This window comes from Halichoerus grypus, chromosome 8 (assembly GCF_964656455.1).
Source record: "Halichoerus grypus chromosome 8, mHalGry1.hap1.1, whole genome shotgun sequence".
In the NCBI taxonomy this organism is placed as follows: Eukaryota; Metazoa; Chordata; class Mammalia; order Carnivora; family Phocidae; genus Halichoerus; species Halichoerus grypus.
Window position 1 is genome coordinate 116,966,749 of NC_135719.1, and position 27,248 is coordinate 116,993,996.

Genomic DNA, 27,248 nt, shown 5'->3' on the forward strand with positions numbered 1-27,248 from the left:
TTCGGTTATTGCTTATTCACCTGCCGAGAGCTGATTTATCACTCTCACTGATATGGAAAGGTATATAAATTATTATAATTTCAGCTTTATGTACGGGGTAAGCTGAGGCAGCGCGAAACCATTCCCTTTCGTGTGTGTTGTGACTCGCCTGTCAGCCTAGACTCAGGAGGGCGCCTATAAGAACTCTGCTCACTGGGAGCTCCCTTTCGCATTCCCGCCACAGGGTCCACGGTCCCGCCTTCTTCCTGCGTAGGTTTCCGATGTCCCACTCCGCGCCCTGGCGCTGTTGCCTAGGAGACCAGGCCCTGCCCTAACAACAATGGCTAAGGGGCGGAGACTTCGCGTTGGTTCCCGAGAGCAAATACTCCAGGGTCGAGTACTTCGGGCGCATGCGGCAACCTTCCCTTTGCTATCGCGAGGTTTCGTCTTCCCGGAAGCACTGGAGGATCGTCCTCGGGAACGGCGTCGGGATGTGTGGGGGCTGTGTGGAGAAGGAGTATCCCAACCGGGTGAGCGAGTGGGCGCCGAGAACTTCTCGCTCCCTTGGCCCGGGGCCAGCCCCTGGGGCTTCTCGTAGCCCTCGGCTGGCCTTCCTTGAGAGGCCGGCCGCGGGCCGACCCAGCCGCTCTGCCCATTCCAGTGACCCCGTAGCTGTATTCAGGCACTTGAGGGCGGGGGCGGCCTGTGGCCGTCCGTTCCGCCGGTCCCCGCCCTGGCGGTTGACATCAGCCGTCACCCCGCTTCTCTTGAGCTCCGGGGGGACAACAAAGGAAACCCCACCACCACCACCAATCCAGTCCGACGACAAAGGGACACGCCCCCTGCCCCCCCCCCCCCCCCCGGTCTCATTCTCAAGCTTGATTTGGTGAAATTCTTACTGAATTCTAGCGCTGGAAGGGACCTCTGAGGCCATATGTTATAACGCAGTTTTGCAGATGAAACTAATGCCCAGAGAGGGGAAATCACTTGCCCAAGTTCACATTCTCTTAACAGGAGAGCCAAGGCCAGAATTCAGGTTTCCTGGCAGTTACTTTTTGAAAAATCTCGGCTCCTCTCAAGCTCGGGAGGTTGCCGAAGCTTGTTTACTCTCATTCATTCAAGTATACTTATTGGACATTTATGTGTGTAGCTAGATTACTTTGCTAGGCCAGAAAGGGATACCAAAGAAGAAATAGGCAGCTTTCATTGCCTCCTGCGGAGTATGTGATTAACAAAAAATGAGTAGTACAGTTCATAAATTCTGTTCGAATTCTGAGAAAGGGGAGAGAAATAGCGCTGTTCTCCCAAAAGGAAGGTGAACTTCATTTGGGACTTGAAAGCTCGCTGTGACTAGGGTAGAAAAGAAGGAAAGGAGGAGCCAGAGGCTTGGGGAATATAACAAGAACAAGAATTCTTGTAATGATTGGAAGGTAGAAAATCTATAGTTGTTTCTGTCTCTTAATATCTTGAGTAATAAGTAGTCTTTGGGGAAGGATATATAACAAGAACACTCATGGTACAACCTCCTTGGAAAAAGGATTAGCATTATCAAATGAAGATATGCATACTGAATGACCCAGCAGTTCCCATTCTAGAGAAATAAATGCATTACATATGTTCCTGGAGACTTGTATAAGAATGTTCAGAACAGCGATTTTTGTAGTTGTACACTGGAAAAGTGTGATACCGTCACAGAATGGAACACCACGAATAAATAATGAAAGTGAATTAATTAGAGCAGTGGTTCTCAACTAGGTGAGATTTTGCCTCCCAAGGGACACTTGGCACTATCTGTAGACATTTTTAGTTGTCACCCTGGGGGTACGACTGACATCTAGTAGGTAGAGGCATTATACTGTATATTTATGTTTCATATACTTTATTGTGTTCTATTTCATACTTTTTTAAAAGTGTAGAAAATTTTTATGAATCCAGTAATGAACACTGCACTTTCCAGAGACCACACGAGGGAGGTGTTTGTAGTGAAGAGTATTAAAGGGATTAGGTTGGATTCTTAAGAATTGAGCTAATCAAAAGACTTATAAAGTTGTATTAAGTTTAGATTCTACACTTCAGGCATTGGGCATCCATCAAGAAAATCAAATAGGGAAATAATTCTGAAATCTGTTATTTAGGAGAATGACTCTTATGACTGTATATTTAGGTTATGGTAGGGGGGAAATGTAAAAGGGAGAGCCCTAGGGTATTTGGGGAGCCATGGCAACAGTAGTGTAGGCATGAGATAATGAAGACCTCATCTCAAGGAAAGAATTACTAGAACTCAGCCAATTTAATGGAGGGAGGAGCTATAGATGACCTTAGGGTTTTCAATCTAGGCAATTGGGGGGGGCGCCTGGGTGGCTCAGTCGTTAAGCGTCTGCCTTAGGCTCGGGTCATGATCCCGGGGTCCTGGGATCGAGCCCCGCATCGGGCTCCCTGCTCAGCGGGAAGCCTGCTTCTCCCTCTCCCACTGCCCCTGCTTGTGTTCCCTCTCTCGCTGTGTCTCTCTCTGTCTCTGTCAAATAAATAAATAAAAATCTTAAAGGAAAAGATTAAAAAAAAAAAATCTAGGCAATTGGGAAATTGGAAGTATTACAGAAATTGGAGTCATATGGGAGAGAGAACGAAGATTGGGGTGCACATGGTCAGATTGTTTTTATCATGTTTCATCCAAGATTGAGAATGTAACATCCAAGGAGTCAAGTGAAAATACAAGATTGCAGTTTAGGTGTGAAATTCAAACAGATGAGTTAGAGAGAAAAGGATGGAGGTGATTGGGAAACCAGAAAAGTGCCTTTCATTGGCACTTCTTTCTGACTTTATTCTGTTCTAAAATAATTAAAGGGCTGTCATTCTGGAATTTCAGAAGGCAGATTTAGAAATCATTAGTGGGTGGATGTTATTGGGTTGTGGGCTTTGAATCAGAACAAAGAACTTTCTAACAGATTTTCAAAAGCAGAATGGGCAACCCTTGGAGAAATTGAACTCTCTTCCCGTTGTTCAATAGAGACTGATCATTTGAAATCTGAAAGGTCCTTCCAACTCTGGGAGTTTTTGAAGTCGTGTGATATTTCTGAGGGCAGTAAGAACAGAAGCCACTTTGAGCTTAGCAAAGGAAAGGACAGTGAGATGATGGTAGCAGGTATAGTATACTCATCCAAAAAATTGTCAGAAAAATAATGGATTAGCATATCAAGAAGTTCTAAGTGCGGAATGAGTAGGTAATAAATAATTACCTTTGGTTTCATAAAATTTTCTGGAGATTTGTGGTAGATATTTTTCACAGATGAGGAATACTAGTCTTAGAAGACAGACACAAATAGTGGAAGAAAAAGTTTGATGAATCGGACTTAACAAGAATCAAAACTATCTGCTCTTCAGAAGACATTATTTAAAAAATGGCACACCGATAATAGGGAGAAGATATTTGTAATACAAATCTGACGGAGGATTTGTATCTAAGATATATAAAGAACTCTTCCAACTCAATGACTCTTACAACTAGATAAGATAAACAACCTAAGTTTCAAAAAATGGGCAAAAGACTTGACTAGACACTCCACAAAAGAAGGTACACGTGTAGGCACCATGAAAAGTTGCTTAACGTTATTAGTCATGAGGGAAATACAAATTAAAAACTACTGTGAGATACCACGTGATTAAGATAGCTAAAATAAGAAAAGACACGGTACCTCAGGTGGGTGAGGATGTGGAGCAACTGGAACTCACACAGTGCTGGTGGACTAGAAAATGGAAAACTAATGAGCAGTTACAAAGTTTGTATGTACCATATTTTTACCATCTGATTCAGCAGTTCCATTTCTAGGTGTTTACTGAAGAAAAAGGTATATGTTTACACAAGACTTACTGAATCTTCGTAGCTGCTTTATTCATAATGGCCCCAAGCTGAAAACGACCCAAAAGTCTATCAACCTGAATTCATGCTGTTCGGCAATGAAAAGCAATGAGCTACCAGTACAACAACATAGATGATTAATATGGACAGAACAAAAGAAACTGGATGCAGAAGAGTATACTACATGGTTCTATTTATATAAAATTTTATAGGAGTCGGATCAAGGGGTGCCTAAGGTGAGATAGGGGTTGGAGATAGACTGCAAAGCCTGAAGGATCTCCTAGGAAGACAAATTTTTATATCTAGGTTGGGATAGTGGTTACATTGATATATATATATATCTAAAAAAAAGTCATTCACCTATACCCTTACAGTGTGTGGATTTTATTATATAGGAGCTACACTTCAGTGATGTTTATTTTTAAGAAAATCAAAGCAAAGCACCTGTTCTTAGTAGCTGGAAATTTATACTTTAACCCCAAGGCCTTTTTTCCCCTTCAGTAGTTAAGTTGATGTGCTTGTGATTTAGTATCTCCCAACTATATAGTTAGATTGATTTCTTCGCTTCCACCCACCCCCGCCCCTACAGAGTTAATCTCTTCCTTCATATATAGCATCAAGGAGCCACTCAAAAGGGAGAGGTTAACTGTGGTGCTGGGAATCCAGGAAGACTTCACTGTGGCATCACTTAAAGCTGGTCTTCCTGATAGTTCATAAGCTCCTCGGAGGAGGAAAGAGGTGACTCATCCTCTAATCCTTCACAGTGCTTTTGCACAGTATCAGGCACATAGCTGCATTGGAGAAATGTTGATTTGATTGGTTTTTAGTCACATCAACTGTTAAAAATACTCTATGTATTGGTCAGACATGAGGTTGAATTAGATTATTTATAAAATGGTTTTCTGAACAATTATTAGTAAGCCTTTGCAAAGACCTCCCTTGAGCTAGGAGCATAAGTTGTTTACAGTTTCTTAGTGATGAAGCAAATCCCTTTCTCTTTTGAATGCCATGGTGTCAGTCTGATGAATTGCAGAGCTTATCTTCTCTGCCTGAATCACACATACCCTTGAGGACTGGCATCTGTAGAGATGAGAGTTTATTCTTGTTTGCTTATTTTGTGTTATTTTTTAAGGCATCAGAAAATGCTATTTCAACAATCAACTGAGCATCACATTGTAAAAGATCATTTTTATCAGTAGTTCAGTGTTTCCATTTTGATTGAATTTTAATTCTAGTTTTGTGCTGTGCCTCATTTAATATTGTTGGCTATTAGATTTTTCTAATTTTTCCTTTTCACATTTTATATTATTAAAGCTTCATTAAGTTTCTAAATATCCACTTGCATTTAGTCCTCTCAAACACAGTTGCAGTCCTCAGAGACTTACAGCTTAACACTGCTTCAGTTTTATTTGCCATAAATAGCCTTCTAGAGGAAAGCTAGTAATTTCAAAAATTACTTGGTACAGACTTCAAGCAAGTAAATTCTGGCCATGTTTTTTTGCCTTTAGAAAATTTTAGTCTATTAATTATTTTCACTAAGGGTTTTGAAATAGAAGAAAATTAAATTCCTATTTTTAATATTTTAGGGTAACATCTGCCTGGAGAATGGATCTTTCTTGCTGAACTTTACAGGCTGTGCAGTGTGCAGTAAGCGGGATTTTATGCTGATCACAAACAAATCTTTGAAAGAGGAAGATGGAGAAGAAATAGTTACCTATGATCGTAAGTAGACTTTTTATTTTCGTGCAAGTCTGGGAGCAGATACCAGCTTTTGAAAGCTAATAGTTTGTACCCACTGATATGTTGTGTTTTATAAGGCCTGTTTCAATATTGTATTGCAACAGAGTTGCTAGTTTGGTTTTTAAGAGGAAAATAAAGATGATGCTAGCATCATCAGACTGCGTAAGTGACTTTTGTAGATAACTGAAGCTAATGATTCAGGTACCATTTTTTGTTTGTTTATTTTAAAAGTCTTTATGCCTTCTGAAACAAGAGAGACTTTTTTTTTTTTTAACCTTAGGATCGTTTGTGTTAGTTTTCTTTTTTTACTATAGTCTAATACGGTGATGTGCTCCAACAGCTCCTGAAGTGTTTAGGGCTGTTTGCTGCCATACTAAATGACCCTGGGATGTTACGGTTTATTTAGTCTTGTTTCTGCTCTCATAACCTTTTTTGTCTCCTATCTCGTCATCCGTCTGTTGTTTCTTTTGCTGCGCTACCTTCATGTGCTGCTCCTCATCCTCAGTACTGGGGAACCAAATAAACTATGTATAATAAAAATGAATCAGTTCTGAGGTTGGCACTCTAAGAATTTCTATGAGTAAATTAAGTATATGTACATTTTAGTCCCCAGGTATGGTGACAAGAAATTAAACTGTTCACATCCCCTTTTTGCCTGTCTCCTGGTTTGAGTGTGTTGGTATGTTCTGAAATATGAGGAATAAATGTGCAAATAATGATATTTTTAAAAAGGAATATGAAAGATACTAAGCCTTTAGAATTGAGTCAGACTATTGAAAATGTTCTAAAGTAGAATAATCCTTTTTCTTTATTTGAAGCATAACCCTTTAAACTCTATTTTAAAGAGGTAGTAGGACATAGCGGTTAAGAGCAAGAGCTCTGGAGCCAGAATGCATGGGTTTGAATTCTTTTTCCAACACTTCCTACCTCAGTAGTTTTGCTAATTACTTAAAGGTGTGTGGCTTTTTTTCTTCACCTTAAAAAGGTGGTAACAATAGTATCTACCTCTTTGGGTTTTGAGAAGATTAAGTAAACAGATAAAAAGTATTTAAAAGTGTATCTGGCACACAGTAAGCACTCAATAAATCATAGTTATTATATGTTTTTACTATAGTGTTTTGTTACTATTAAATTCACTTTAATGTCTAGCATTGGCTTTTTATTTATAATTGTTTTTAGTAGCACAGTTTCTAGAAGTCCTGAGAATGAGAATTAATATATGCCTGTTAAATCTCTGAGTTGAGGCCCTTCATTATGTAGCGTTGCTATGTGATGGATTTTGGATTTCTTATCAAGGTAGATATTATAATGGGTTTCCCGCTGCTGTGTTAAATATATCAGTTAAGATTCTTTTAAAGCAATACCATGCTGAAAATAGAAATTTTACTGTCTTAAGACACCTTCCAAGACTTAATAATTTAAGCCTCTCTGTGTTTCGGCAGATCTGTGTAAGAATTGTCATCACGTAATAGCCAGGCATGAGTACACATTCAGTATCATGGATGAATTTCAGGTAAATGTATAAATGTGGTATGTTATTGTGGGGGAGGGGGAATAATAAAAATACGTTCTCAAGTCTACATATAGTTTTAATAAATGAAGTACTAGTAAATATTAAAGGAGACCATCCTTCTCTTCTACTTGTGTACGTTAAGAGAGACACTTTAGACGTGAGTATATCTGTTCAAACCTGTCTCCATAAGAGTCACAAGTCAAGATGCATGCCTTACAAATGATATCTCAGGCCTGTCCTGTTTGTTTATGAAGAACAGCACATTGTGGGTTCTTATGAGGTTACAGTTGTGCCTGTTTTCTCCCTGTCCAGTTATGTAATTGCACAGTTGTTGGTTTTATAAGTGTTGGCCTGCCCACTGCCCCCATACTTGCTGAGCATGGAAATTCTGATTAAGGAGGTTATCTTTGTCTTCCCCTGTAGACATGTAGACTCGAGCTACTCTGTAGTCTCAGTTGTGGTAAGACATTTTAATATAATTCATTAAGTAAAATGACAGGATGGATGTGTCAAGGTTGGAGGAAAGAAGCTGGACCACCATAAGGGTAGAGAGTATTATAAGGATGAGGCCTTGTACAATCGTGAGAGCACATGAAGAATTGTACAGAAGGCTACTATATGCCTGAGTTGTTGAAGATTCACAGATCTGATGGTCGGGAAGAAAAGCTGGACAGTGGGGCAGAGCCAAGGGTAAACTGGAAACCATAAGGACACACTGGAACCTGTGTCTGTCCCTTACTGCCTCCATTTTCAAGCTTTCAGATTGAGTTACTTACTTAGAGTGAACTGTGTATTCATCTATAGGATATAAATATCATGTTAGAACTTTTAACAGGGGAATTTTTTTAAGTCCTTCAAATTTGGGTAGGATTTTAATGAGAAAAAAATAATAATCTTCCATAACAGGATCTTACAGTGTAACCACTCTCATTCATTCATATTTTAGTGTAGAAGAAAGCACTTATTCACCTGTCAGAATCTGGTCTGATATGTTGTGGTTAATCTGTACAACATCTTGACCACATCTTAGCATCCAAAAATTATGCCTCGAAAAATGTTTGTAATGTGTAACTTAGGGCAAAAATCAAGATCTCAGTGAATGAGTAGTGGCCAAATAGGGGAAGGAGCATATCATGGACTTAAAGGAGCAACTCTGTCCTTCCATGAGGGGAAAGGGGGGCTTAGAGCCATTTTGCAGAAGCTCCTGAAGCCGCCATGAGTTTTTCAGAGCCCTAAATGGGTACTAAGGTTGCTGTAATGAAGCCATTGTCTCTTACTGCTGGGTGAGCCAAGTCTAGCTGGTTTTCCTTTATGACTGAACACACCCATTTTCACAGCTGCCCCAGAAATGACTCTCGGGTAGGAAGAAGGTGATAAAGGAGGATGGCTTGTATTCACGATGCCTAGTCAGTGAAATTCTCTTGGAAAAAAACCCAACTCTTAAACCGGGCTCTACGCTTCATCTTCTCTCTCAACATCTGCTTCCCTCCAGCTGTATTCTATATCCCTCCGTCAGATTCATTTCCTGGAAGTGATGCTTTAGACCACTGCTTTGGCCTTTCCATAGCTCATTTTAGCTACAGTGTAATATCTGACCTGCTCATTGCGGGGTTATCATGGGGCTGGCCACCTTACCTTTCTCTTCTTTCCCACTAGTCTCTTTGGCTCACCACACATAGCATTGTCCAACCTCAGACTCTTCTCTCCGTCCCAGCAGAGAGGAAGATTTTTATTCCTTCCTCTCTAAGGCTACCCTTTCTGTATTTCCTCACCAATCTCCTCTCTACCCAGCATCTTCTTTGTCTTCCTGGGATTTAAAATATTTCTTACAGTAAATATACTCGAGTCTTCTTTTGTTAAAAAATAAGTTAAAAATCCTTTCATTTCACTCAGTTACCTCTGTGATTCATCTTCTAATCATCTCTGTCCTTCCTTTTGCTTCTTTACTTGAATAGGTCTTTACCCTGTTCTCCTCATTTCCCTGTGCTGCTCTTAACCACCTGCAAACTGCTTTTCATTTTCACTTTACTAAAACTATTCTCTCAGAGGTCTCCTATAATGTAACCGAATGCTATGACCTTGCCTCAGTTCTTAGCTCTTTTAACATCTCTCCTGGGTCTGGTTGTGTCAACCATTGTGGTTTTTGAAGGATTTCTTCCCTTGAGGTCCATAGTGCCAGCCTTTTTTCTTTCTTTTTAAGTCATTTTGAGTCCTCTTTTGCCTTCTCCCTGGTTTCCTTTACTATTGTTCCCTAACTGATTTTCCCCTGAGCTTTGGTCTCTGGTCTGGAGCCTTCTCTTTACTTTCTCAAATAGTGAGCACACACACACTCAGGCTCACTTGAAACCTATCAGCGGTCTCCCAAGTGTACTTCTTTAACACTAACACTCTGCCTGCCCTCCTTTCTTCCTTTGTTTCTCTTGCCTTTTTTGGCCTTGCTGCCACACCTCATGGCAAGGACCATACCCACTCAAACCTAAATTACTGCAGCAGCCCCCAAACTCTAGTTCTACTCACTGCTGTCAAATTAATCTTGCTCAAATATATCATACTGCCACTCTCGCTACTCCCTATAGGATATGCTTGCTTTTTCCCTATCACTGTCCTTATTCGTGCTTTTTCCCTGACTTGACTAGTTCCTTTCTCTACCTTCAAGTCAACTAAATCTTACCTCTTTGAAGCAGAACTTAAATTCTATCTCCTCCTTGCCCCCCCCTTTTTTTAAAGATTATATTTATTTGACAGAGAGATATAGCTAGAGAGGGAACACAAGCAGGGGGAGTGGGAGAGGGAGAAGCAGGCTTCCTGCGGAGCAGAGAGCCCGATGTGGGGCTTGATCCCAGGACCCTGGGATCATGACCTGAGCCGAAGGCAGACGCTTAACGACTGAGCCACCCAGGCACCCCTCCTCCTTGCTCTTGATAGTCCAGCCCATTCTTGTACCTACAGTGGCCCCTGACTCATGTGAATAGCCGCTTGGGAACTTCCTTCTCAACCTGAGGGACACAAGAACTCTTTGTTCTCAGCTTGGACAGCCTACTTCCTCGTCCCCACCCTACCCCAGCACCTGTTTCACTTTAGCAGTAGTTCAGGTTCAAGGTGGGATTTCCCACATTGGTAATGTTTTGTTTTAAATGTCTTATGGGCAAAAGTAGGCAGAACACTGTTTTAACCTCCACCACCCAGCTTCAGTTTGCTTTATTTTGTATCTCACCATTCCCACATCTCCCTACAGGATTGTTTTGAGTCAAATCCCAAATATATCACTCACTACTTCTGTAAATATTTCAGTACACATCTCTAAAAGATAAGAATTCTGTTTTTAAAATAACTACAATATCGGGGCACCTGGGTGGCTCAGTCGTTAAGCATCTGCCTTCGGCTCAGGTCATGATCCCAGGGTCCTGGGATCGAGCCCCGCATCGGGCTCCCTGCTCCGCGGGAAGCCTGCTTCTCCCTCTCCCTTTGCTCTCCCTGCTTGTGTTCCCTCTGTCGCTGTGTCTCTCTCTGTCAAATAAATAAAATCTTTAAAAAAATAAAAAATAAAAAAAATAACCACAATATCATTGTTAAAGTGAGATTTTCTAATGGCACAAGTGGGGGGGGGAGATAGAAGTACAGAGTTTAAACAGAAAATACATTATAAAGATTATAGATATCCTTTATTTTTTATATCACCCTAAAAGCCACTGAAAGGACTATGTGTTTGCCTCAGGAAACCAAAGGGGAACTGTGAGACTGCCTTCTGTTCCTCTGTGGACTAGGGAAGGAGAGGACTTGGGGTCAGAATTAATAGGTAATAATAGAAGAAAAGGGCCGTGGGCCCCTCAGAATAAAGCAGAGGATCTGGTCTTCCCAAAGGTGATCCCACACACTCCACCCTTCCTTCCAAATCTCTATCCCCGTGCTTTGCCCAGGTGGAGCCTTTGAGGTTTTCCATGAATGACGGGGGGGGGGGGGGGGATTCTTTTTTTTTTATTATTTTTTTAAGATTTTATTTATTTATTTGACAGAGAGAGACACAGTGAGAGAGGGAACACAAGCAGGGGGAGTGGGAGAGGGAGAAGCAGGCTTCCCGCTGAGCAGGGAGCCTGATGCTGGGCTCGATTCCAGGACCCTGGGATCATGACCTGAGCCGAAGGCAGACGCTTAACGACTGAGCCACCCAGGCGCCCTGGGGGGGAATTCTTACTGTCCCAACTTGGCCAGCTTTGATAAAAGGTGTCCTGATCCTGGCAGCACAGGGGGATGTGTTCCTGACATTCCAAGTTAGAATTCTAGACTTGTTTTCCCACAGAAACACTGTGATTTATGGTTAGATTCTACAGTACTTCTACAGTATGAGTTTGAAAGACTCCCTGGAATTTCCTGGGGAAAGCCTAACTGCTGTGTACAGCATTGTTTCTATGGGAGACTGCTTTTGAATTACAAATAATTGACCTACAGTGAAATTTGGATTCCAGACCAACTATAAATTAAAGATTTCAAGTGTAATCAGTCTTACTTATTTAAAAAACTTTCCAGATTATACCACGTGTTAGGTTTTTTCTTACTCTCAAGTTAGACTGTAAATTTTGCAAGGTCAGACCTTGTCCTTGCCTTCTCTCATGTCTGCCAGTGCACCTGGCACATTGCAGAGCATTTAGGCACTTAATAAAAACTTGTCGATGGATAGATTGGGTGAAAACTCAGAAGTTTGTCTAGCTTCACACATTATACCGTTTTGACTTTATTATTGTTTTCTTCTTCATTTCCAGTGAGAGGTTCACATCCTACTAGTAATGTCTGGCAGGTGAAAGCAGAAGTATTTGAGAGCAGTAAAAGACCTTGTACAGGTCTTTTAGAGGGTGGATTTTTATTTCATTGTTTTAGAAAGATTTCTTTATTTTGGGGGGGTGGGGCAGAGGGAGAGTCTTCAAGCAGATTCCCTGCTGAGTGCAGACCCTGTCGTGGGGCTCGATCTCATGACCCTGAGACCATGACCTGAGCCGAAACCAAGAGTTGGACACTCAACTGATTGAGTCACCCAGGCGCCCCTATTTCATTTTTTAATTTATGAGACCTGTATTTGTCCTCTGAGCTTTAGCCCCTATTTATCTCTATTGTGTGTGTAGAGTAGACCTTGAAATTAAGTGTGGTCTTTAAGAAACAATCTTTCTCTTGCCACAACTAAGCTCCCTGGCTGAACTCACTCTAGGAAACAGAAATGCACTTGTCTGGGTTCTGAGTCTCTGAACCATAGTCATTGTTTATCTCTGTGACCATTTGTCTAGTGACTATCCAGACTCATGAAACACAAACTGCCTTGACTGACCAATTCCCAGACAGCTAACAATCTCAGTTTGAAGTGTGGAAGTACTAACAGATTTAGCATTAAGTTTGTTTTCCTAAAGAAGGTAAGAAAGTTTTTAAGCAAAAGTTTGAAAGGAAATATGTGTGTATAGTTTATGACCCATATTAAATATTCTAGAAGGGGATAACTGTAAAAACAGGACTTTGCCATAGGAGTTTTCCCTAAAACAAAATCTCTTCCATCACCAGCCTGGACATTTTAAAAAATTTTAATTCCAGTATCATTAACATGCAGTGTTATAGTAGTTTCAGGTGTACAAGATAGTGACTCAACCCTTCCATACAACACCCGGTGCTCATCAGAACAAGTGCACTCATTAATCCCCTATCCCTATTTTCCCCATCCCCCTTTCCCCCACCCACCTCCCCTCTGGTAGCCATCAGTTTCTTCTCTGTAGTTAAGAGTGTGTTTCTTGGTCTGTGTCTCTCTTTTCCTTTCCTCATTTGCTTTGTTTCTTAAATTCCACATATGAGTGAAATCGTATGGTATTTGTCTTTCTTTGACTGACTTCACTTAGCATGATATTCTCTAGGTCCATCCATGTCATTGCAGATGACAAGATTTCTTTCTTTTTTTTTTTTTTTTATCAGCCTGGACATTTGTTAAGCCCAAGAAACATAAACTCCTGAAATAGATCAAATCCAGACAGCTAGCTATCTAAATATGAGGCATGACATACAAGTAGATTTAACTTAATTGTTTATTTTCCTGGAGTAGATAAAAATAGTTGTTTTAGTTTGGGATCTTTCTTTCATTTTAAAAAATCATTTCTGTTGCTTAGTAGTCTTAAATAATCTAGAAAGGAGCAACTCTAGAATAGGAATTTGTCCTTAGGGACCCACACTCAAATTGCTTCACTACTTTATTTTATTTTATTTTTTTAAAAAAACTATTTATTTGACAGAGAGAGAGCACAAGCAGGGAGAGAGGCAGAGGGAGAGGGAGAAGCAGACTCCCCACTGACCAAGAAGCCCGACACGGGGCTCAACCCCAGGACCCTGGGATCATGACCTGAGTCGAAAGCAGACACTTAACCAACTGAGCCACCCAGGCGCCCCATATTTTATTAAGATTTTACTTATTTGTGTGTGACAGAGAGCTAGCACAAGCAGGGGGAGTGGGAGAGGGAGAAGCAGGCTCCCTATTGAGCAGGGAGCCCGGTGTGGGGCTCGATCCCAGGACCCTGGGATCATGACCTGAGCCAAAGGCAGATGCTCAATTGACTGAGCCACCCAGGTGCCCCGCTTCACTACTTTAAATAGCAGCACTAGGGGCACCTGGGCGGTTGTCAGTTGAGCATCTGGCTCTTGGTTTTGGCTCAGATCATGATCTCAGGATGGTGAGATTGAGCACACCCCACCCCACCCCATGGGGCTCCATGCTGAGTGTGGAGCCTGCTTAAGATTTTCCCTCTCTCTGTATATACAGTGGAATATTATGCAGCCATCAAAAGGAATGAGAGAGATCTTGCCATTTGCAATGATGTGGATGGAACTGGAGGGTGTTATGCTGAGCAAAATAAGTCAATCAGAGAAAGAGATGTATCATACGACCTCACTGATATGAGGAATTCTTAATCTCAGGAAACAAACTGAGGGTTGCTGGAGTGGTGAGGGGTTGGAGGGATGGGGTGGCTGGGTGATAGACATTGGGGAAGGTATGTGCTATGGTAAGCACTGTGAATTGTGCAAGACTGTTGAATCACAGATCTATACCTCTGAAACAAATAATATAATATATGTTAAAAAAAAAAAAAAGAAGAAGATAGCAGGAGGGGAAGAATGAAGGGGGGACTAATCGGAGGGGGAGATGAACCATGAGAGACAATGGACTCTGAAAAATAAACTGAGGGTTCTAGAGGGGAGGGGGGTGGGAGGATGGGTTAGCCTGGTGATGGGTATTAAGGAGGGCACATTCTGCATGGAGCACTGGGTGTTATACAGAAACAATGAATCATGGAATACTACATCAAAAACTAATGATGTAATGTATGGTGATTAACATAACAATAAAAAATTAAAAAAAAAATTTTCCTCTCCCGGCGCGCCTGGGTGGCTCAGTTGTTAAGCACCTGCCTTCGGCTCAGATCATGATCTCGGAGTCCCAGGATCGAGTCCTGCATTGGGCTTCCTGCTCAGCAGGGAGTCTGCTTTTCCCTCTAACCCTACCCCCTCTTGTGCTCTCGCTCTCTCAAATAAATAAAATAGAATCTTAAAAAAAAAAAAAGATTTTTCCTCTCCCTCTGCCCCCCCACCCCCCCATTAATGTGCACATGCACACCCTCTCTCAAATAATTAATAGCAGCACTAATCAAGCCCAGTATGTGTTTGGATTTTTTTTTTTTTTTTAAGGAAGGTGGGAAGGGGCAGAGGGAGAGAGAGAATCCTAAGCAGGCTCCACGCCAAGCATTGTACCTGATGTGGGGCTCCATCTCACGACCCCAAGGTCATGACCTGAGCCGAAATCAAGAGCTGGACCCTTAACTGACCAAGCCACCCAGGTTCCCCTAGCCCAATATGTGTTTTAAGTCCATGTTATAACATTTATATGTATATAACATTTAAGTCCAACATGCATTTCCAAGATGACATTCTTGTGTACATTGTAAATAGAGCATCAGCATGTATTCAGTTTACATGAACAAAAGACTCCAGGATACACAGAATAAACCTAAGACATCCCTGATAGGTGTTGAAGAAATGGATCTAATGTGCAGAAGGAATATCCGTTCCAATTTATAGAGAATAGCTTTACCAGAGTAAGTTATGAAGTGTCTTTCTCCCTATTCCTCAATGTAATTTTGCACTTTATCTTATTCTAGGAGTACACCATGCTGTGTCTGTTATGTGGCAAAGCTGAAGATACTATCAGTATTCTCCCTGATGACCCTCGACAAATGACTCTGTTATTCTAGGATCCTTCTGCAGTTCTGTAGTAATTATGTTGTATTGGTTTACAATACAGCAAGCCTCATGGTTTGTCTTACTTTGTTTATAATGGAAATTATTTTGCGTATTTTTTTCTGCTTAGACTTAACTATCCTTTGAAAGAAAAAGTAATTAGGGGATTGTATTCTTCTGCTGAGCTCTTCTGCTAAAGTTCCCAGTTCACATCAGAATGAAGAATCTCTATTAGAAGTTACGTGGCTGGAAAATAAAACTAGAATGGGAGCATACCTAATGCCCAGGTCTTAGTTCCAATAAAAGGAACCAGGGCTCCTTGGAGAAATGATTGATTCTAGGACTGGGGCAGTAAATATACAAGATGAGCTTGGAGCATTTTGTGCAACAAGGAAAGTGCCAAAAAAAAAAAAAACAACCCAAAAAACCAAACCAAACCAAACCAAAAAACAAACCCATAAAACACAATGATTGGGAGTATGTCAAAGGGACAAAAGAGCCAACTGAAGGAGCTCCCAGTGACTGAAGTTGGAATAGTTTCAGCAACAAAATAAAGTAGTATTGAATTATAACCCAAACACTAAATATTCATGCGTCATTACTGATATAAATAATTAAAAAAATAAATACAAAGATTGGAAGAATAGACATGCAGAAGAATTTCAAATAATATATGTAGATACTTCCCACTCCTTAAGGGTGGGTTATGCATAGCAGTTTCCTTCCAAAGAGTAGAGTAGAGTGTGCCAAGGGAGAAAAGGGACTTTACAGTGGAAAAACCTGACAAACACTAGCTCAACCAAATGACCAAGATTAACATCCTCAATGATAACCCTATCGATAATAGCATGTACCCTTGATATGATGTGTTGAAAGGGTACTTTACCTTTGTGGTCTTCCTCCCCCAAACCCATAACCCCAGTCTAATCATGAGAAAAACATCAGAGAAATCCCATTTGAGGGCCAGCTTACAAAATAACTGACAAGTACTCCTCAGAATTGTCAAGGCCATAAAGACGAGTCTGGGAAACTCGCACAGCCAAAAAGAGTGTAAAGAGACGTGACAACTAAATGTAACGAAGTGTCCTAGGACAGAAAAAGGACATTGGGTTAAAACTAGCAAAATCTGAATAAAGTGTGGGCTTTAATTAATATATGTAAATAGGATGATTTCAACTGCTCCAAAGAAATCTTAGACTGTCTCACCTTGTATAGTTGAAAGAACACTGGCTTGGGTATCGGAAACCTGGCATTTAGTTCTCTCTGCCACTTGGTAGCAGTATAACCATCAAGCAAAGCATAACTCTCATCTTTATTGTCCCATTTCTGTTAGATTGGGCTAATAAAAATTTATTGTTAGAAGATCCAAATGAATAATGAATGTAAAATGCTTTAGAAAGCATATAAAGTACTATATGCAATGAGATGGCTTTGGTTAGTTCTTCTAAGACCAAAACTTAAAGGGTCAGACGTTAGAAACAAAATTGTTTCCTCTTCATATCTAAGAAATTTGGAAATTCTAAACTAAAGCTTTGCTTATAAGGGGAAAAAGTAAAGTGTCCATTGTTGATACCAGGGAAATTTTGTTATATAACAGGAATAATAATAATGCTGAGGTTTGGGGCGCCTGGGTGGCTCAGTCGTTAAGCGTCTGCCTTCGGCACAGGTCATGATCCCAGGGTCCTGGGATCGAGCCCCGCATCAGGCTCCCTGCTCAGCGGGAAGCCTGCTTCTCCCTCTCCCACTCCCCCTGGTTGTGTTCCCTCTCTCACTGTGTCTCTCTCTGTCAAATAAATAAATTTAAAAAAAAATAATGCTGAGGTTTATTGAGTACTTACTATGTGCCCAGGCCTTTTTAAATGCTTACTTTATCCTCATTAACAACTCCAGGAAGTAGGTACTATTGTTATCCCAATTTTGGAGCCAAAGAAACTAAAGCACAAAGAAGTTAAGGAACTTAAGGTCACACAACTAGTACAGTGACTCCATCTCAACACTGTTGTTCACGACATAGGAAGTATAAAGGTCTGGCAAGGTGAGGAAGAAGTTGAGGATGTCAGCGACAACACTCTGAGGAATCTAGGCATGTCAGACCAAGATTTGTTATTCAGAAAAGTTAAGTCATCTGCTCCTTAGGGATCAGTTGTGTTATTCCTGGAAAATGTTTTCCACTTTTCTGCAAATCTATATCTGACCTGCTGAGGAAATCGTTTGGTGAAATGGATCCAGAAAGCAGAGAAAATGCTTCATTACTTTAAATAGCAGCACTAAGCCCATTATAGCCTCTGAATTGTCCCTTCTTGGAGTTTGCTAATGCTTCCAACTTAGTCATTTGGAGCTCGAGTATGATTTATAAGCCCCAACTGATATCTTCGTCTATTATAGGCTGTATAATTGTCTGTTTTGGACTATATATTACAAAACTTGAAACATAAGATCCTATCCACATTTGTCATTATTAAACCAACTTTATGCTGTGTTTTGTGACACTTTATTTTCTAGAATTCTTCTGTGGATCTAATCAAATAAAGACCTCTTGAACCCAGTTCTACTGAATCCAAATTTTTCTGTTCAAATAAAGGGGAGCCAGGCAAAAATATCAGTTTACTTTCCTTCCTGAGATACAAAAAAGAAAAGGAATCATCTATAGATGTAATTGGGAAAGTGGGCTTGTCCTGGCACCTCGTTCTTTGTCTACTTGCTCCATGATGTATATATCTGGAGTCTGCATACTTAGGCTTTTGGAGTTAAAGCTCAGCATGTTTGTTTTGTTGTTTTAGCTGGCCCAGTCTTTCTCAAATGGTCTTGGCTTCTCCCAGTACTAATTAATTGATATATGATATATTGTGGGCACAACCAGATATGGTTCGTTACTTACAAGGAATTACTAAGAAGTGTATGTTCGCTGCTCTTTATCAAGAATTCTTTGATTCATTCTTTTTTTTTTGTGAGCAAGGTTAAGTTACTTAACTGAATTTGAGGCTCTCCATTTTAGGTTGTGTGTTTCTTGACTGTAGTACAGTCCCTATTTTGAGGTACAGTATGGTTGGATAGAAGGGAAACCAAGAGACCTAGGTCTACAATGAGCTTTGCCACCTGCTCATGTTGGGACATTGAGCAGGTAACTTATATGCACCTCAGCTCTTCAGTGGAAAAATAGAAATAATCATGCCTCCCGCACAGAGTTTTTAAATCAAATGATATAACGTAAGTGAAAATGTTTTTAAGTTGTGCAGTGCTGTGTACAGGCAGCTATCAGTGGTCTTTCTGAAGGAACTCTGAGGTGGAGGGAAATACTGTTGTGTTGTATTTAAGAGTACAGGCTTTGGGGCGCCTGGCTGGCTCAGTCGGTTAAGCGTCTGACTCTTGATTTCAGCTCGGATCATGATCTCAGGGTTGTGGGATCAAGCCCCATGTTGGGCTCTGTGCTTAGTGGGGCATCTGCTGGAGATTCTCTCCCTCTCCCTCTGCCTTACCCGCCCCCCAAATAAATAAATAAATAAGTCTTAAAAAAAAAGAGTACAGGCTTTATAGTCGACTGACCTGGGTTTAACTTTCAGCTCTGCTACTTGGAGCTCTTTGTCCTTGGCATATGTCTTGTTCACTTACCTTTAAACAGAGAGAAAAATTCTTCATAGGGTCAGTATGAGAATTAAGTAACCTAATATATATAAAGTACTTATGCAGTGTGTGAGTGTAGTAAATAATAAATGATAGTTTGGATGACAGTTGTGATGGTGATTATAAGAAATCAGATTTGAAATCACCAATTAGATTTTGGCTCAGTGCTTCTGAAACTAAGGAGGTATAGCGTGGGAACATAGTCATAGAAATAATAAATTTCAGTCTGTGTACCTTGGTTCCCTAAAATCATTTACCCCAAGCTTTATTATTATTTTTTAAAGATTTTATTTATCTGACAGAGAGAGACAGTGAGAGAGGGAACACAAGCAGGGGGAGTGGGAGAGGGAGAAGCAGGCTCCCCGCCGAGCAGGGAGCCCAATGTGGGGCTCAATGCGGGGCTCGATCCCAGGACCCTGGGACCATGACCTGAGCTGAAGGCAGATGCTTAACGACTGAGCCACTCAGGCGCCCCAACCCCAAGCTTTATTTTTTGTTAGAGCCCTCAGAGAAGTGATTGTCTCTGTCCCTCCTCTAAATCGAGTGGCATTATCTCAGCTCTCTGGAAAAGCTTGTTGATGAGACACCTTCCTACTTCCTGAGTGCCCCTAGGGAAGTTTGATTAAAAGATTGAAAGTGGGTGATTATATTAAGCTTTGCCGAGTCTGTTTATGACCATAAGCTGATACTTCTGAGGATGTAAAGGGAGACAAACGAGATGAAGAATAAAGGAAACACTTCTCACTTCTCTTCATTTTAACAACAGCACAACCAAAGATTTAGTAAAAACGAACGTCCTCGTAAAAGAAGTTCCTCCAGTCCTGCCTTCCCTGTTCCCTCCTGAGCCAGACTGGTCAGGTCCCTTCTGAAGCATGTAGCGTTTTCCCTGCCCAAGTGAGGAGCCCTTTTCCTAGCATTATGGCCCTTGTTGACTCTCTGCAAAATCACTTAGACTGTTAATTCCCTATCCTTTGGGAATCTTAAAATAATTCCTTCAACTTGAGCCTCATGGGAAAGACCCAACACATCTACTGGCATATCAGCCCTCAATTGCCTGTGGCATAATGCCAACATCCAGGACAGCTGCTCTGTTACTAGACAAAGCAACAGCCTTTTAGCACTATGGAGATGGTGAACAAATCATGCTAGCATCCAGTATGAATTCTGTATTTCATTTCTTCAGAGAAGTGATTTGTCTCTGCAGTTACTGCTCTAACATCAGTGCTTGGTCCTGCCCTCCAAAAACCATACCCCAGCTGTTGGCTTTAAGAGCAGGAATCTTGAAAGGCTTGAGTTTTCAAGAGTCAAGTTAAGGGTAGCCTTAATTTAGCAGAAGGCCCTGCAAAAGGGTGCCAGGGGATTCCCACTGTAATGCTCAGGTTACCCCTTTTGAAATAAAGCACCATGGAAGGCATGGCTTTAGTTGAAGGTCAGACAGTCTATTCCACATTGACTTCTCAGATGATGCAGGTGCTTGGAAAATAGTTATGGGAACACCACAGGAAAGGGATCTCCCCCTCAGCATTGGGGTTCGTAAGCAGTGTGTCCAGTTTGGAGAACTGTCCCTTCGGGGCTTCAGTGAGGAAAGTTAAAATGTTCCAACTAATGGTCAAAAAAGGAAAGGTGAAGTGGGCAGTTTCCAGGAAGAGGTTTGTGAGGCAAAGTGACAGGGCAGTGGCCTCTCAGCAGGTGTCTTTTCCAGAACATGATAGGACCTGGCCTTCGTGGTGTTGGTGCCTTTGGAGTCTGCCTGTACTTGCTGAGGAATCTGGGTCACCGTCCTTACAAAGCCAACTGGCAGAACCCTGTTCTCACAGAGAAGGGCTGTCCTGTTGGCAGGTTATGAATAGTCAGACTGTCTAAAGGGAGGCCCTTTTCCATTCCCACCCTCATGGAAGAAAAAATGAAATCAATCATTCATGCCTACACTGATTTGTCTTGTGCCTGGATCTGTGAATATGTGAGTTTGAGAAAGACAAGGGTAGCATGTGAACTGTGAAAAGGAGGGAGTCGGTCTAGCAAAGGATCAAAAACAAATGTGACTCAGCCAGGTGACCAGGAAAATAAGTACTCTTTGTGTTCCCAGGAACTGCACCCTCCATACCCTTGCTGTCAGTTAAAGTTGACCAAATTTATGTCCCAGCAATAACTCAAAGTGCAGCTAATGCTTGGCTGGCCCAGTACCTGTGATGATAGTGACATCTTCCTGGTTGGAGTCCTCTAACGAACCTCCCAGTACTCTCCGCTGAAAGGCCCACTGTCTAGTCCTCTCCTTTACCTCACATTACCACCTCCGAGCACGCCCCCATCCTCCGTTCTGGAGGAGCCATCAAGTAACAATACAATTCACACTTCTGCACCTCCACCCGCCACCACAGACCCTAGCCAGAGTCTGCTCTCAAGAGTCATTAGGGCGTCCCCCGGTCAGAGCCTCCCTCTATCAAGCCTTTGTGTGCTGCCAGCTCTCTGTCCCACCTGTGGTTTTGTACCATCCCTCTACCCTCCGTCAAGGAAGAAGACACAGAGCCTGGCCGTTTGCCTACCTGCCCTTTATTGGACACATCTAGCAGGCTGGCTCTAAGCCCTTCACACTTCTCAGACACCGCCCATACGGTTTAGGAAGGTGCCATCATTCTGTGAAGGCCCAGAGCCACCCAAGCCTTGGAGCTCCAAGTAGAATCACCAACCAGGAGGTTGGGGGAAGGAAGGGAGACAGGGGGACTGGAAGGGCAAGGCTCTTCAGGGGGAAGCTTTGGTCCAGCAGTGTCTCCTGCAGGAGACCCTGACCCTAAGGAAAGATACCAGGGGCGGGATGGAGTAGATCCGCATGCCGAGCAGCTCGTGTCTATATGGCAACTTTGAGGAGGCGTTTGATGTCAGGCTCAATGTTGATGGTCTGGAAGGTGCGGCTGTAGCGGCGGAAGGGCTCCCCCTCCGGCCCAATAAGGAACTTCTCAAAGTTCCAGGACACATCCGAGCGGCGCACCGGGCTCCAAATGATGAACTTGGGATCGGTCATGAGGGAAAATGGGTCATCGTAAGGGTAGGGGAGCTTGTCCTTCAGGTAGGCGAAGACAGGATGCTCGTTCTGACCATTCACCTCACACTTTTGGAGAAGGGTAAAGGTGGGCTGGAATCCACCCCCAGGGCGGACATACTTGAGACTGTTCAGGATCTCCTCATTCTGACAGTTCTCCTGGGGGAGGAAAAAGACAAAGAGCATGGAAGAGGGAAGGGGAAAATGAAGGATCCACAAAAATCCTTCACCCTCCCTTCCCAGGATCATTCTTTTCTGTGTAGCCTCCACCCTCCCCTGACTCTGTTCTTTCTTTTTCCTTCTTCACCGCCTTTGCCTTACTCTTGACTGGGAGATTCCCCACTCACAGCTATTGTTTAATGGTTTGCTAGGCCATTCCTGAAAATTGTTGCAGTTCCTAGCGTGGCTGTTCTTACAGTGAATGATTTAGCACTTTCGACCTGTTGCTTCTCTCTCTAAACTGCCCTGAACAGTTCTTAGGGTATCTGTCTGAAACTTCAAGGAACCTTGAGTTCAGGGCAGTAGAAAGAAAGGAAAAGGCGGCTCAGGTGATGCCACCTAGAACTCTCCCTTCCATTGCCCACACGCACACTCACACATGTCCAGCCACAACCTTCTTTTCCCTCTGCCCTGATTTTGCCTCCGTTGCTTCTAATTACACGGGAGTGTTGAGTATAGCCTCTGTCTCTATTCTGTTCATTTCCTCAAGCTAAGGGTGAAATCGGGGACTAGAGGGATAGGATTTATAGCTTCTTGCTTTCCTCTTGCCTTGTCCTAGATCTGAAGTGTAAGTAGGAGGAAGCTTTGATGAAGGAAGACCCCATCCAAGGAAGTCTGGCTTTCAGGTGCCACAAAGGCGAAGTAAGTTAGAGACGACAATGGATGTACTCTAAATGCAATTGCTCAGTGACCAACAGGGATGAATTAAACAGGATAGTGTTTAGGGTTCTGGAACAGGCCAGGGGAAGGAAAGTTAAGTGCGTGCTAAAGGTTGTGAATGTGTAGTTATCATTCCTTTTACTTCCAGGCTGCTCTCCCAAGACTGCTCACACTCACTCACTGGACTCAGCTGTGAAGGCTTTGGCTCTGAGCCTGTTACCGGTCTTTCCCTCCCCGCTGCCATCCCTGTCCTATCCCCACTTGGCATTCTCCACCCCTGACAACCCCCAAAGGCCCATGGAAACCCTTATTTTCCACCCCTCCCCCTGGGTCTAAGAGTCAGATATCTCCCTGTGGGAGAAAGTTCTTGCCTCTGACCTACTAGAACCAATCAGTACAGTCAGTTCCAGGCCATCATGACATCTTGAGCCCAAAGGTGATCTCTATTAGACTCCTTATCTCTCAATGCAAATGGCTGGCCAGCTACCGGTAATGGATTCCCTCCAGCCACTAGCTAGCCTGATGGTGTAAGGGTGGAGGCGCCTCTGGGGTTTCGCCGGTTCTCTCGCCCGCCCTGGCCAAGCCTAGAGACAGACTGACGGTGACAGCAGGGATGGTCTGGGCTTACGTTTGTCACAGCCAATGACACTTCAGCCTTCCTGCTGTCTCTCTGCTAACCAATTCCTTGCCTTCATGCCACTGTGAATTGAACTGAGGGGGTTATAATTAGAGGGTTCACTTGAGGACATTCTGTCTGCTGGTGCTGTTAAAATAATAAGTGAAAATAGAAGAATCCCTAAAAAAACTTGAGGTGTGTGGGCTGAAGATCTAGAACTTGACCCAGTAATCAGAGACAGAGATTTGATCCCCGTATGGGCCACACACACACACACACACACCCCCCAAAAAAAGGAAAAAATCAGAGATAGAGGGGTGCATGTGAGGCCCGGAGGAGATCCGAGCACGTTGCAAACCCTGAGCCTTCCACCAAAATCATTCTCCCCTCGGCTGATTTAAAATAAAGTCCTTCAACCTAAATAATACAGTTGCTTTTGCTTTCATTTGCATATTACTTTATATTTTTCAAGTTATTTTTGTGTATCTTACCCTCTGAACCTCACAATTATCCCATGAGATAAGTGGCGTTGTCCCCCCATTTACAGATAAGGAAACTAAAACAGAGAAATCAAGGGACTCTTCTGAGGGCATAGAGCCATGGAATAGCAGAACCATGTCTAGCTGGAACTAAGGTCTCCCGGGTCAGTTCCATCCTAGTTTGATTGGTGATCTTCTATTTCCTCCACTCATCCACTCAGCGGGTATTTAACGAGCACTTTCTCCACAGTGGAGAGAAAAGCAGACCCGGTACCAGCCCTCATGGAGCATAATGGGAAGACGGTAGACAACAAAACCCCACCCTTGGTGCTGAAGCCCAGAGAGTTAGAACCGTACGTCCTTCCTCTTGGTATTCACGTGTACCCAAGACCTAGATTAACAAAACATACCTAAGATTCCAGACGCTCTGACACACACAGTCCCTCTCCCCTTCGCCTTAGCCGACCAAAGCTTCGGCAACCCACCTCCTTGGGTACACTACAAGGCACCCCTCACCTGATGTCCAAATTGGTTGCAAGGGAAGCCGAGAACCACCAGGCGCCTGGGAAAGCGGCATTGCAGCTCGTTGAGCTGGGTGAAGTCCCGGCTGGTCGTGCCTCAGAGCGAGGCCACGTTCTCAATCAGCACGGCCCTGCCTCGGAACGTGTTGAAATCTACCTTCTCCCCGTCCAGGCTGGTGGCACTGAGGTCGTAGAAGGACTTGGCTATGTAAGCCATGGTGAAGGGGCACAGCGAGGCCTGCAGAGTGGCAGGAACCCACGTCAGGGTCTGTTATAGGGGTGGGGAGGAAGGAGGAGCCTGGAAGGACAGGAAGGATTTCACAATGGGGCTTTGAGCATCCCCAGGATGACTTAGCAAAAAATGGTCACCCACCTGTAGGTGCTATTTCTACAGGGAAGTGGCTCCTCCTATTTACAGACGCTGAACAAAGCCACCTACCTGCCCCACCCTGCTGGCAACCTGGGAAGGGCCAATTTGATATCTATGTACAAACATGAATAATTTACTACTTTCAGGAAACTAGAGCCCCAAAGGTCAAATGGGGAGGAAAAAAGGGAGGGAGGGATGCAGGATTGACTCCGACCTGCCCCAGCAAGTCGTTCTCACTTAGCACAGACGTGTATTGTCGGCTGAAGGCCAAGCTCTGATCTGCGCCACTGAGAGGTCAGGGTCTGCCAAGCTCTGAAGGATGAGGACGAGAATTGGGGGGCATGTCCCCTTAACTCAGACCATAACCGAAATATACATACGACTGTGCACATAGTTTTCTTTGGCTGTTGTTTTCCACAAGCACACAATCAAAGGGATCCTTAGGAGGACAGTGTGATTTTTCTAGAAATAATGGCTTTCAGTGGCTCAGCGCGCCCCAGGCTGCAGAGATGAAGTTTGTCGTGATCAGTCTTTCGGTGAGTGATGTTACTTCCGCTGGAGAGCACCTTTGCCCTTGCCCCCCAAGGTGCCCTTGCATGGCACCGACTCCAGTACTATGAGTCCTCCACTCTGCCTCCACAGGCTCAGGAGGCTGCCGTCAGTCGGGGCCGGGGTGATGGTGAGGAGTCGGAGCAGGGGAGTAACTCCCAGGGCATGCGCCGCACCTGCCTCCTCTCAGACAAAGGCTCGGTCCCAAAGACTTCTCCTGGCAGGCTTGTGCTGCTCATTGCCCCCCCCCCCCGCCCCCCCAAAGGGAGTGTGCAGGGAGTCAAAGCTGCTATGGTTCTAAACCCAGCCAAGCCGCCCAGGTTTTCAGCACCAGCCATGGAACGTACTGCGGGACAGCTGAGGACCTAAGGGAAGGCCTAGTGCTTCACTTCATTATTCCAAACACCACCAGCTCGATAAAATCCGATTTTTTAAAAAAAAATGGCAGGATTTCTCCATCAGGAAGACTGGCAATCAGGCTTGACCTGGCTTGGGGATTTTGGGAGTGTTATTTGAATAACAATGCAACTGTTTACTACAGAGTGTTTTCACAGGTACGCGTCCATTGGGAACTGTATTCTAGAACGAAGAATAAGCAAGGCTTGGGAGCAGCTGGTATTGAGAATCTGATTTGCTGAGAAGATGGAGGAACTACTCACCAGGGAGGGCCCAGCTTTTCTGTCTTTTGTGGCCTGTTCCGTGGCTGTTCATAGCATGTGGGAACCCATGTCCCCACTGGCCGCTCCCTCAAAACAAGCCTCCCTTACTTGAGGGTGAATAGAATCTTTGGCCATTAAAAGAGGTGGCAGGAAATGCAAATGAAGTGTGTCCCCCAATTGGACTGGGTAGAGTTCCTAGAAACAGCCAATAAATGTCCCTACCAGGCCACTGAGTCAGAAGAACTTGGCCCTGACAGTGGGCTGAACTTCAGCGTGAACTTGCCAGACTCACCTGCATGCCAAGAGCTTCCCCAAGGACTCTCGGGCATCTGGACACCTCTTATTGGCTGCCCTTCTGGGGCCTCTGTCCAGGAAGACCATGGAAGTTCCTGAGCTGGGGGATCAAGTGGGGGTTCCCTCTTCCTCAGGGCCACACCATCCCTTTTCTCTAAGAACAACTTAGAACCCTCTGTCATGCAGGCTCTCGCCTTTCACGATTGAAAAAAAATGATGGGCTCTCTTAAAATACCTCTGTCTCCAACTTGACCTCAAACTAGCCCACTTTCCAGAAGCTTATTACTTTGGACATGAACTAACAGGTATGGGATTCCCACGGCTTTCCATAGGGACAGTTGTTCTGGAAACTGTGCTGGCTTAGTAGGCAAAAAGTCTAGGTAGGTGGTTCTCAACTCTGGCTACAAAGGAGAATTGCTTATGGAGATATTTTTTAAAAGTACGGATGCTAAAGCTTTTCCCTCCAGAGATTTCAGTTTTGGTGTTTCGGGCCATGACTCTGCCACTGTTACTTGAGGCCCTCAGGCACATTTCCTTACCAGCTGAATTTGTGTAATCACCCTCCTTATCTCGCACAGATAGGAGTGTTCGGTTGGAAGAGATAAAGTATGCAAGTTCTCCATAAACTGTAAAGTGCAGGTTACGATCTTGGGCTACCATTGTGCCATCTTGTTTGACTCCTTCCTTCTTCATTCTATCCTGACTCCCATTTTCTGCCTCTTCCATCAACTCTGTGCCCCAAAGTATAGTATTTGGCACCCCCAGGCCCCTGAGATTACAGTCTGCCTTGCTTCCCTGGAGTACCCGATTGCAGGGCTAGGACAAACTTCTGAAAGATTTAATCCCTCCTCATGACTTCAGGGAGACCTGTTACTGTTCCAT

At 43.4% G+C, this 27,248-nt stretch overlaps 2 protein-coding genes across 3 annotated transcripts; one reads left to right on the top strand and one right to left on the bottom strand.

Moving 5' to 3' along the window:
• The first annotated feature begins 359 nt into the window (after positions 1 to 359).
• CHURC1 (churchill domain containing 1) lies at positions 360 to 27,092 on the top strand. 2 transcript variants are annotated; one of them, XM_036120213.2, is made up of 4 exons: positions 360 to 509; positions 5,422 to 5,557; positions 7,018 to 7,088; positions 25,968 to 27,092. In XM_036120213.2, the coding sequence occupies exons 1-4, from the start codon at positions 390 to 392 to the stop codon at positions 26,049 to 26,051; spliced, it is 411 nt and encodes a 136-aa protein (XP_035976106.1). In that variant the 5' UTR covers positions 360 to 389; the 3' UTR covers positions 26,052 to 27,092. The 2 variants fall into 2 exon arrangements, with proteins under 2 accessions (XP_035976106.1, XP_035976105.1); XM_036120212.2 differs by lacking the exon at positions 25,968 to 27,092 and adding an exon at positions 15,263 to 17,886.
• Positions 21,497 to 24,816, bottom strand: GPX2 (glutathione peroxidase 2). The gene is made up of 2 exons (XM_036120207.2): positions 24,490 to 24,816; positions 21,497 to 22,158 (listed from the first exon to the last, which is right to left on the bottom strand). Exons 1-2 carry the CDS (start codon positions 24,709 to 24,711, stop codon positions 21,808 to 21,810), a joined length of 573 nt encoding a protein of 190 aa, XP_035976100.1. The 5' UTR covers positions 24,712 to 24,816; the 3' UTR covers positions 21,497 to 21,807.
• Positions 27,093 to 27,248: the final 156 nt, after the last annotated feature.